Source organism: Pocillopora damicornis, chromosome 4, assembly GCF_964200805.1.
Source record: "Pocillopora damicornis chromosome 4, jaPocDami1.2, whole genome shotgun sequence".
Lineage (NCBI taxonomy): Eukaryota > Metazoa > Cnidaria > Anthozoa > Scleractinia > Pocilloporidae > Pocillopora > Pocillopora damicornis.
Window position 1 is genome coordinate 8,179,550 of NC_142673.1, and position 11,507 is coordinate 8,191,056.

At 37.3% G+C, this 11,507-nt stretch overlaps 1 protein-coding gene and 1 non-coding gene across 4 annotated transcripts; one reads left to right on the forward strand and one right to left on the reverse strand.

The window, feature by feature from the left end:
* Nucleotides 1-3,604: 3,604 nt before the first annotated feature.
* On the forward strand, nucleotides 3,605-9,431 carry LOC113680781 (thiosulfate sulfurtransferase). 3 transcript variants are annotated; one of them, XM_089203859.1, is made up of 8 exons: nucleotides 3,605-3,789; nucleotides 3,992-4,191; nucleotides 6,179-6,383; nucleotides 6,772-6,867; nucleotides 7,809-7,941; nucleotides 8,564-8,665; nucleotides 8,908-9,032; nucleotides 9,220-9,431. In XM_089203859.1, exons 2-8 carry the CDS (start codon nucleotides 4,058-4,060, stop codon nucleotides 9,268-9,270), a joined length of 846 nt encoding a protein of 281 aa, XP_089059985.1. In that variant the 5' UTR covers nucleotides 3,605-3,789; nucleotides 3,992-4,057; the 3' UTR covers nucleotides 9,271-9,431. The 3 variants fall into 3 exon arrangements, with proteins under 3 accessions (XP_089059985.1, XP_089059987.1, XP_027053632.2); XM_089203861.1 differs by lacking the exons at nucleotides 3,605-3,789; nucleotides 3,992-4,191 and adding an exon at nucleotides 5,075-5,579; XM_027197831.2 differs by lacking the exons at nucleotides 3,605-3,789; nucleotides 3,992-4,191 and adding an exon at nucleotides 5,541-5,800.
* Nucleotides 9,432-10,517: 1,086 nt separating this feature from the next.
* On the reverse strand, nucleotides 10,518-10,599 carry Trnal-aag (transfer RNA leucine (anticodon AAG)). Its single transcript has one exon. It is a non-coding gene; the product is annotated as a tRNA-Leu (tRNA).
* Between the last annotated feature and the right edge of the window lie 908 nt (nucleotides 10,600-11,507).

Below are 11,507 nucleotides of genomic sequence, written 5' to 3' on the forward strand. Positions count from 1 at the left end.
GTTGGTGAAGGGGTTTCAGGAAAATGGTGCATGACCTATTTATCTGGTCCTAGTTGTACAAAGGGTGGATAAAGCTATCCACGGGATGAAACTCCATACAGTGGATAGCGTAGTGCGTTCTGTTAACTCTTACCCCGTTGGGTACCGATCTATCCGTTATATAGCGTTATCCGCTCTTTGAGCTAGTAGGCCCAGTACTTCATTGAGTTCAGCCGTATTTAATCTAGAACCATTCTACGATGAAGCGTTCTCCGGTGGTGGTGGTGCCCACTGTGTTCCCCCCCCCGAAAAGAACGACTGATCGCAAAGAAATTCGCCGCGTGTGAATACAAAAAGAATGCATAGGGGGCAAAAGAGAAAAGTTGTTACTTGAAATTTATAAACGAAAGAGATTTTCTACATTGGGTTTGGCTTTCGTTTGATAGCGAAAACTATTGAGACACTGATGTGTAAGAGACCTAATATATAAGTTAGTCAAGGTTAACCGGCTTCCCACCTTCAGAGGCCGAAAAAAAATTCGATATTTCTTTTATTTGACTAAATTGAATTCAAACATTCAACCAAACGTTTCCATAAAAAGATTTTCTGAGATCTTTAAAAGCACCCGATTTATTGAGAAAAACGTATTTTCGAATAAAAGTTTATAAATCAGGAAGGTGTCATAATCTCGGACCTGAGCGAATTCCCTAGGAGAATTTTCCCGGCAACCGCTCACGTTGTAGGCGCAAGAATTTGTATTATCATTTTTTGTTAGTGTTGGTGTTTCATAGTTTCGTGTTAGGTGTTTATTTTCTCGTCTTCATTAGTGTCCTTTGTCAGTTACCAGTTTTGTACTTATTATATTTATTTGCATATCGTATATATATTGGTTGCGCGTAATTTATTTGGTTAGTTGTCTAGTTTGCCAAAATTATCGTTACATATCTAGCTCTGGGTTTCATGTTTTCGTCTTTGGTTTGGTCACATTCGTCTTGTAAGTATCCTTGTTTATTTCGCTTAGTCGTTTTCCAGTACTTACACTCATACGATGTAAGTTATTTTATGCTCATTCGCGTGTTTGTAATTTTGTTATTTTCAGTTACCGTATTCAACAATGTGTCAAGTTTGTTTCTAGTAAAGTTTGAAATACGAGTGATTAGCGTTTGCGGCTATACATGTTGGGGCTTGTTTTCATGTTCTTTCCATATTTTATTTACATCACTTACTTTACAAAATTCACACGTGGAAGCTTTTTGCTTGAGGAAAAATCTTTGCTCGTGGAAAAATCAAAAGCGGAGGAAAGTCCTTGGTTAAAAAAAAAACAACAACAGGCCCAAAGAAGACGTCCAGATTTCGACCAAAGAAGTCGCCGTAAATCCAAAATTTGTCATACCTAATGTTAAAAGCGATGTTTCCTTTTCTTTATGGAAGTACCAGCCTTGATACAAAAACATTAACAATGGCCTCCAATCATAATTTTCAAAGCTGTCTGTCGATTCATCATCTTGCTCCTCGGCACATTTTCCAGTTTTCCATTTTTGCCGCGGGTTTTTCCTTTACCTTTGACAACTTTGCTAATTATTGTATCGTCCTCCTCAACGTTCCATTGAACGATCGAAATAAAAAAAAAGAACGTGTCTGCGATTTCCCGGGAATCATTGACGCCTGGAGGTCCCGCTATCCCATTGGTTTACGGTTTCAGGAGGCGACATAATCTTCGCATGGCACGAATTGTTTGCGACCTTCGTTAAGTTAAAATCACGCATTTGATTTTGGGAGGAATACAACCACTTTGAACGAATTTATAGGATAAAGAGATTTGACCGATTTTGTCAAATTTCGGTAAAACATTCCAGGAATAATGACAAACAAAAATGTGTCGGGAAATTTTGATATTTGGCGTCCATTTATATGGGCGGCCGTCACCGCCAAAAATACAGGTATAATAAATGGTTTGTAATAAACAGAAATGGTCTAATTGTCTTTTGGAGAACGATTTATCTTATCTCAAGAGATTTATTTAAAATAAAAATGGACAACTCGCCTTTGGTGAAATGAAATATTCAAACAAGAAATGGTTTATACAATTCAGAAACTGTGTAGCTACCCTTGTTGAACTGATTCAATGAAGACACGATTGGCCGAGTGTTAACTGAAATTGTTCAGTGTCGAAATGACAAACGGTTCAGCTAACTGTGCCTTGGTTCAGTGACTTGACACAAACAGTTCAGAGTAGTGTGTAAGATGGCTTAAGTTATCGGCAAATGGTTTATCGTAAGCCGCAATGGCTTAGTATCGCATCAATCTACTCACCGTAAAGTGAAATGGTTTAGCGTGACCCCAAATGGTTTAGCGCGACACAGATGGTTTAGCATGACGTCAAATGGTTTAGTAAAAATCGAAATGGTTTAGTGTTACAGCAGTTGGTTTGCGCCGTAACCGCCAAAAATACTAAAGTGAAATGAACAAGTCAAGCTTGAAATAGAACAGTCTATGTTAGGTCTTACGTCAGAACCCTTACGTCATTCAGATCGAATTTGGCAAGAAAATTTGCCAGGACGATCGCATTAATTAACGAACTATTCGCCACGTCGTCCACTCGACGTCCAAAACAGGAAGAAATTATTTCTGTAGCCTCATCTACTAGACTCAGCGAGCCTTATTCCGGTAATAATCATTTTTATGTTTGCCTGTTTTCGCTTGTTAGCGAATAAATTTATACCCTCATCATCTTGCCGCAATATCAGTGAGTAAATGATGTTTCAGATGAAACCGTTTTTATCGAGCTGCTGAACATTCAATAGCTTAATAATCAGTTAGTATATTCCACAATAATACATTTTCCTATCGTTTCAAACCATATATTTTTTTAATCTCCAATTTTTATAGTTTGTTGAAACTAAGTTAAGCTGCAACTATTAGAAAGTATATCTTGAGGTCGTAAAATTTCTAATAGTCGCGGCTTAACCATGTTGGGAGTTCAAATTGCTATCGGCCAGTTTCAAATTGTTCTTTTGATCTTTTCAGTTTCTTACAGTGAGAACTGCTGGAGAATTCTTACCATGGTTACGTCTAACCATGGTGAGAATTCTTCATTTTACCACCTTAAGATAAAATAAGAATCTGAAACAAAAGGATGACAAAAATGCAACATTTTACGCGACAGCACACTTACAGTCTATACAATCAGAACCATTGCTAGGAAACGCGATAAAGCGATTCATTGTTTAAGACGACGAAACTACAACTAAAGGGCGCCTAAAAACTATAAAAACTATAGGGTTATGACGTAAGAACCCACATAGACTGTTCCATTTCAAGCTTGACTTGTCCATTTCACTTTTGTATTTTTAGCGGTTAGGGCGTAAACCACCTGATGTAACACTAAACCATTTCGGTTTGTACTAAACCTTTTGTCGTCACTCTAAACCATTTGGGGTCACGCTAAACCATTTCACTTTACGGAGAGTAGCCAATGCGGCTTACGATTAACCGTTTGCCGATAACTTACGCCATTTCACACTACTCTGAACCGTTTGTGTCAAGTCACTGAACTTTAGATGCCGATATCTAGACAACCCACTAGACTTCGCCCCTGAGGCACTAAATAAAAGGCACCAGACTATACAATATATGTAATTTACTCATCGCCCCTTATTTGCAACTTCTTTGTTCGTCTGTTTTGTTTTCGTTTTTTTTCTTTGACACATACCCAACAAAAGGAATATATTTGTTAACTAGAAATATCTAGTAAGACTATCAGTTGCAACGTGTGACCACGAAAACACGAGAAAGCACTCAGACCTCAAGGTACAGCCCGTTGTTTTTACTTTATTTGTTTTGCTTTTCTTTCGGTTCTTTTGCTTCGATTCTTGCCGTCTTGACTTTATGGAGCTTTTGGGGCTTTAATTCTAGAAATGAAAACCGAAACCCAACCAACTCCAGTAAGGGCCCCTTACTTAGTTACAAGTTATTCATTAACCATTCCTATGTATTCCATGCTCCTCGGCAGCTACTTGACAGAAGGGAACAAGAGACAGAAATCTTGCTGAAAACTTGTTTATCTTATCTCATCTCTATGTCTTCGGAAATGAGCCAGCCTGCGGTATCCACAGAATGGCTTAAAAAAAGCCAAGAAAGCACCAAGGAGCATTTGTCAGTTTTAGACACTACGTGGTTTCCTGACAAAGATGCTTCCAGTGATTATTCAAAGTAAGGTGTCTAGGAAATCAAAATATTCAATGATCTTTGCAGAGAATAGTATATTGTTGCAGAAGTCTCATTGAAAACTTCAAATTCAACGACCTAACTAGAAATTTTACCTTTTTGAAATGGCTTAGCTAAATGGCCGACGGCTAGGACGCTCTTAAATGGATTAACGCCCTGCAGTTATTTCAATTTGATTCTTACCACATCGACAATGGCCGAGTAGCGTAGTGTATACTCGCATCGACAACGATATTCGTCATCACAGTGGTCAGAATTTGTTGTGGAAGTGGACCAATGTGACGACGAATATCGTTTTCCATAAGAGTGCAAACTAAGCAAAACCACATTCGATTTGTTTTTGCTTCAGTGTCGACATCAATCAGTGCGTAACTATAGCGTGGCATGTTGACGTGAGCATTGTTGTCTGTACTCTTATCGACAACGGCGAATTTGCCACTCACGTTGTGAAATTACTCTCAATTGTGGTAAAAAAACCTCATTCATACCTATTGAGAATAATCGATGGTTGTTTAGAAATTCCACAAGGTTATAAAATTAGTTTGGTTACATTAGACGACCTCTCTGAAAATTGTTGACCGTTGCGCATGAAGTCTACTGGGTATGACAATCCCTTTAATCAAACTACCCGACTATGACCAGTCCCTCCTGTAAAGATATGATTTATTTAAGCGAAGAAAAAGAATGATGTTAGCGTTCGCGGGGTGTTCTTTAGAGTAAAGTGATTGATAAATAGGGACTACCGACACACCCACTGATTTTCAGGCGTCAGATTTTTTTTCTCAATTGGGTGTAACCGAAGGCATTCAAATTACCAATCAATCTTCATGTTGTTGCAACGCCCGGGTGATATCACGAAAACTAAACCATGTCACATTTCGAGGCTCTGTGAAATGTTTCGTTCGCCGAAAAGGAGGGTCTGCTAACCACCAGTGGACAACGTGCTCAATAAAGCACCTTCTAAGAAGCATGGTTTAGTGCTGCACAACTTCATACATCAACAGCAATGCGAATTGTCCCAGAGGGCGTAATTGTAATAGACCGTGACGAGTAATCCCTCCTTTTCTGACAATTCCGTCATGCGAGCCGAAAAAAAAAATCAATGAAAACAAAATAACGCGTGGAGCTTATGGAGAAAGGAGCCCGAAAAGAAGGGGTCCTTCTTTTCAAGACCTTCCCGCGGCGCGCCAACACTGGCTTTTTTTTCACTTATTTTTTTTTTTTCGAAACTTCGCCGGAAAGGAGGGACTAGACGAAGTCTATAATTGTAAGATCGAGGAAAGACTGGAGCGAACCAACTGGTGACCGGTGACGGGTCTGCGAAACTTTGCTCCGATCTGGCCAGCGTTGGCACTCGAAAAATGGTTGGCACGGTAATATGAAGAACTGCCACTGAAGTTGCGATATACTCGATTTACATAGTTTCTTTTGTCGAACGGGTGGATTTGTGACTTTTTTTTAAAGATTATTTAGTTGTGAATAATTAGCATTATTCTGGTAAAATTCATTCAACGAAATGGTGCTCAGTAGTGGTGGATATTGACCGAGCCGCGATGAGGCGAAGAATATGTCCACCACTTGTACGGACACTCAAGTAAATAGTTGTTTCAGTATTTACCACACAGAAACCAAACCATTACTTTATTTCCGTATATAACCCTAAAAATAGTCGTAAATTCAAAAAACTATTTGTACGCGTTTTCTCATTTTCGGCAGTTTGGAGATGATTAATTGCCAATCCCTTCCGAACTAGTTAATAAGCGCACGCGAGAAGCAACATTTGGCTTTGTGCCGATACAAGATTAGTTTCTCATCATTTCCAAGGTAGCCAATCAGTGTGCGTGAAAAGCACCATTCACCTGTGTATTATTAATCAAATATATATATCAATTCTTGATAGTAGTCAAAAGTGGTTAAAGTTGAAATTGTGTAGAATAGTTAATACAGATTATCTGATCTTGGCATTTTCCAGGCAACATATTGCAAATGCTTCATATATGGACATGTTCCGTGGAGTGGAAAATACACCACTGTATCCACGAAATATTCCTGATGTTGCTACATTTCAAATGAATGCAAGAGGCAGCGCAGTGAATAAAGATGATCATGTTGTAGTCTATGACAACACTGGAAACTTTGGGTTCTTCATGGGTGGAAGAGCTTGGTGGATGTTCAAGGTAATAATATTCCCTCTGTATCTCTTGAAGCTCAGGGTTGTTAATAGCAACACGCCCTTCTATGGGGTCTGTGGACATGCTTTTCCAGAAAAATTTGAAATTTAAGATTCTCTGAGACATGATTTCCAGCTTTCTGGGACATATTTCAGTAACATTTTGTACTCAGACATTGACATTAGAATCATTTCAAAAGTAAATATTTTGTCTTTGATTACACTTCTCAAAGAAGCTGGTGAAAAATTGTCTGACAGCTAATGGGTTTCTGCTGCCCATAAGCTTTTAGTGACAACCCTTGCGTTGGAGCTAATTATACTCCACAAAACTAAGACAGGACCCTGCTAAATTTTTGCCTCTTTACAATCAAGTCATTTTTATTTTACCTTCACAGCTCTTTGGACATGAAAATGTCTCAGTATTAGATGGAGGTTTGAAAAGATGGATTGGTGATGGTTTTGAAACAACAGATGCAGTGGTGCAGAAAGGGGTAATTAAATTTTGCTTGATCCTAGAGACTGATTGTCTTTTCTCGACATGATTATGAACATCTAAATTTTGTAAATAAAAGGTTTTGAATGGTTTTAATCTGGTCTTAACAGTTTTGGTTAGAGAAGAACCCCAGTGATCCATGGTAGAACCTTTTTAAAAGTAATATAAACAAATAGTGAGATTTCATAAGCTAATCACAATACAATTAGTCAAGTGCAGAGTGCTTTTTTATGTTGTAAAACCAAAACCAAAGTAAACACAACAGTTGGTTACAACAGTTGATAGCAACAGTTAAGTAAAGTTAATCAATTTCCTCCAAGAGTATGCTGTACTTATTGATACTTGCTTTGCTAGGAAGCTAGGCTTCACCAAATTGAAGCAAATGATGATATACTTAAATAAACTAACTGGTGATTCAGATCAACTACAGAACCCAAGGTGCATACTGAAGCTCAAAAACTTTTACATTGAACTCTGGGATGTAAATGCAAGTGTGTGTGGCGTAGTGTGAAGGTTATGAAATGTTGTGCCACACCCTCTTCATTTGTGGTAGATCACACTGGCAAAGCTTCTCTACATTTGAAAAAAGACTGTTGAAGTTTTAATAGAATGAGTCTGAATTGGCCAAGCTGCAGTGCATAATCCTCAAGCAGCTTTACCATAATAACAGCCAAGGAAATGGCCTTAATTTCCAGCAAGCCTGGTGATTTCTTGGAGACCTCCTTGCCCTACCATGATGTTGAATTTGTATGAATATTACTTCTGAAGTGGCTGATAAATGACAATGATGATGATGATGAGGAGGAATGTGTATGATGCCTAATGACCCCTTGGTGGTGTAACCAGACATTATTAATTGAAATGAAATATAAAACTACATTAAATGTGCTAGCAAAGAGTAGCCAAAGCTCATAGGTAACATTTGATCTGTTTATGTAGGATGGTGACTTTACAGCAAAGTGGAACCCAAAATGGATAAGGAAGTTTGAAGACATGAAGGAAAACCTGAAGTCAAGAAAAGCACAAGTTTGTGATAGTCGTGGACCAAATTTGTTCAATCGTTCAGCCAGTGGTAAAGAACAATCTACAGTAGATATGTTGAAGTGATGAAATAGTCTATACTGACTTTTTGAATCTTAGGGTTTACTACTTTCAGAACTTTTCAAATTAGCCTTTGTATCTATAAACTAATTGCAAATCAAAATAATCTTTCAGGAATACTACAGAATGGAACTTTAAACCTTTAACCACTAAGAGTGACCAGCATCTAATTTCTCCTAACAATATCACCCCCAAATTACACATAAAGGTGACAAGAAAAAAGGAAACTATCAGCTATAATAGAGGCTCTTGATTGTTAAACAAATTCTCCTCATCAGCACTGTGGGAAATGTATTGAGAACAGAGGGGAGAATATTTCAACTGATGTTAGGGTGTAAAGGGTTACCCTACATTATGTTTGAAATATGATTTATCATTTCCACTTCTTACCATCTTATGTCATTAGTTACACCAGCTTTTTTTCTCTAAGTAATATCTTTACTATCAATATTATCACCAATGTATGTTTGTATGAGAGATAGGCTCTGAACTTTGGTTTAATTGTCATTGAAAAAACTGTATATAATAAAAACTGTGCATTACATTAATTAAAATTAGTTTAATTTTCAAATCACTTTCTCTCCTACATGTAGATCCAAGCACAGGCCACTATCCTGGCGCAGTAAATATTCCATTTCCAAACTTGTTTAATGCTGAAACCAAGACTCTAAAAAGTGTTGATGAGTTAAAGAAAGGTGATAAGTTACCCTTGAAATGAGTAAAATAGATTAAATTCAGTTTGGAAATGCTTGATCTGTCTTATTTTAAAGTAATATTTAATAGATTATCAATTCTGTACACATTTTAAAGATATATATAGCCATCATAAATTATTTACTTCTATCAAGAAAATAAATAACCTTGTGTGATATATTTACAATTAGGTAATACAAAAAAACTTGATTGACATGTGTGAATAAATTGTATTGCCTTTCAGTTTACTCTGATGCAGGAATTGATCTCAGCAAACCAATCATAGGCATGTGTATTGGTGGCATGTCTTCTTGTTCTTTGGTTCTCACTGCACATCTCTGCGGATGTCCTGATGTTGCACTTTATCATGTAAAATTGATATTTTTAATGTTTTATTTAATATTATGACATTATTAGATTCAGTATATCTTCCAAATAGTGGTAGTGATGCTAGTGGCTTTTAAATGCTGTGTCGTATAATATTCTCCTCTCTATAGGAGGTTGACAAATTCTTCAACCATTTAATTTTTTGTTTGTTTGTTTTTCTTCTTCTCAGGGAGGTTTCAATGAGTGGAGACAAAGAGCTGATGCAACTGAAATTGAATGATTATCATTGTTGCAAGAAGCAATGATCAGCTGAAGCATGATTGTCATAAGCATAATATAATGATTAGAGTACTGCTGCTGTTATTCCCATTGTTTAAAATTAATGGCTGTGTCCTTTCAGTGGACCTAACCTTGCACAATAAAAAGCAAACCATTAATAAATCGTCTTTTTGAAGTTATTTCAAGCCTCTTTAAACTCTTTGAATTTTTTTGACAAACTCCATCGTGTTTACTCTTTAATCTGGGAATAAAATGCCCTTAACACCTCCTACTTCCATACCCCCCTGAACAACAAGGGTGCCATTGTACGGGGGACTGCCAGAGAGGAGTCTGGGTGGAAGGTTGACAAAATAATTTATTTTTTAACGTGAAGCAGGGACGTGGCGTGAAGAAGTAAAAACGGAGCCGACGAGATCACTACTGATTTCACATAAGAGTATACCACCTCTCCCCGCCATCACAACCTCCTGAGTTCTCTTTAATTTCTCCGATGCGGTATGTTATGAATCCGATGCTTGTGACTGCTTCAAATACCACGAATACGAAAGGTTTTTTAGGTAATTTAAATACTTATACTCTCTGTTCTTATTTTTTTTCAAAACTATAAGACTTACCTTTCTCGTTTTTTTGAGAAAGCGGTGTGACATGACTTTGATTCCTTAGCAAAAACGGATCCGATCCGGTCTCGGAAGACACTCATGGAGTAGTAGCTTTCAGAGCTATCAGTTTAGTATACGAAAAAGTGTGATGATCCATTATTTGCAACAACGTGAGGGCTAAGCTAAGCGAAGAGTTCTTGTACCACAAATCATTCGCAATTCAGTGTGTGAAATCATTTGCTATCGTATTTTACAAACTTCTCTACTAAGCTATGATGCTAACCGTGCTGGATACTCCACCTATCTCTATCTCGGGAGACACTCATAGACTAGTAGCTTTCAGAGATATCAGTTTAGTACGAAGAAGAGTGATGAACCATTATTTGCAACAACGTGAGGGCTAAACTAAGCGAAGAGTTCTTATACCACAAATCATTCGCAATTCAGTGTGTGAAATCATTTGCTATCGAATTTTACAAACTTTTCTATTAGGCTATGATGCTAACCGGGCTGGATACTTCCCCTACTTACCGTTTAAACCAATGCCATCCAAAAGAGACCTTCAAAAAGGGTTGTGCTTAAAGAATTTTATATATTTTTTATTTTTTTACTATGTTAAAAAAAAGAAAGACCAAAAGAGAAAAATTCTTGGCAGCGGTGGGATTCGAACCCACGCCTCCGAAGAGACTGGTGCCTTAAACCAGCGCCTTAGACCACTCGGCCACGCTACCGAGATGGACATTTCATGATGAAAATTAACTAATTAAACGAAAAGCAATCAATCACCTGTACCCATATTAAAATTTTCCAGCAATTCCTCATAAAAACGTGCGTGCAACGACCATTTTCCCACTCAAAGGTGTTTTCATGTTAGGTGAAAGTAGACATGGAACTCATCATTCATAAAAACAGTTCTGAGTGACCAGAATGAGCAAAGATTCTCCAATTCCTGAAACAAATATGGTACATGCATCCAACCAATTTTAATAGGCTTTGAGGTTTATGGGGTGAAAAAAATTCAAAGCTGTTTGAGTTTGGCTAAGTCCTGAACCCAGAAAAAGAAATTTAGACTAGGCCAGGACTTGATCTGATAGCCAACACAGAACCAGAATTTGATGCAAACAGCTAGTATACTTCCCCCAAAAATTTAAATTCATCTTATGGGGTCAATTAAGTGTGAGAAAAATATGTTGAATTGAAAGTATCATGAACATGTCAAAGTATTTTCTTTAGTATTTTTTTTGAACAACTGAAAGGATTTTGCAAAATATATTGCCATATCTGATGTTATTATTTTCAAAACTCCAAATGCTGTGTGTGCTCCAAATGTTTTCAAAATTCAAAGATTTTTCATAACAATCATAAGACTGGATGCACAATGGATAGTGCAGCAGCAAGTCCTATGTACTGTGTACATCAAGAACACTTGTATTATATGAGGGGAAAATAGGTTACTAATGTTTTAAAAGTACACTTGCATTTCAATTATTTGCAAAGATCTAGCTAGCACTGGGAAACAAGCATTGCTCCACACAAATGATTTTTTCCTCATCAGGGGATACATAAGCTCAATTTCCGGCCATTTTGGTAATACCAGTGCCCCAAACATGCATCTGGGAATCACATCACACCATTGTTA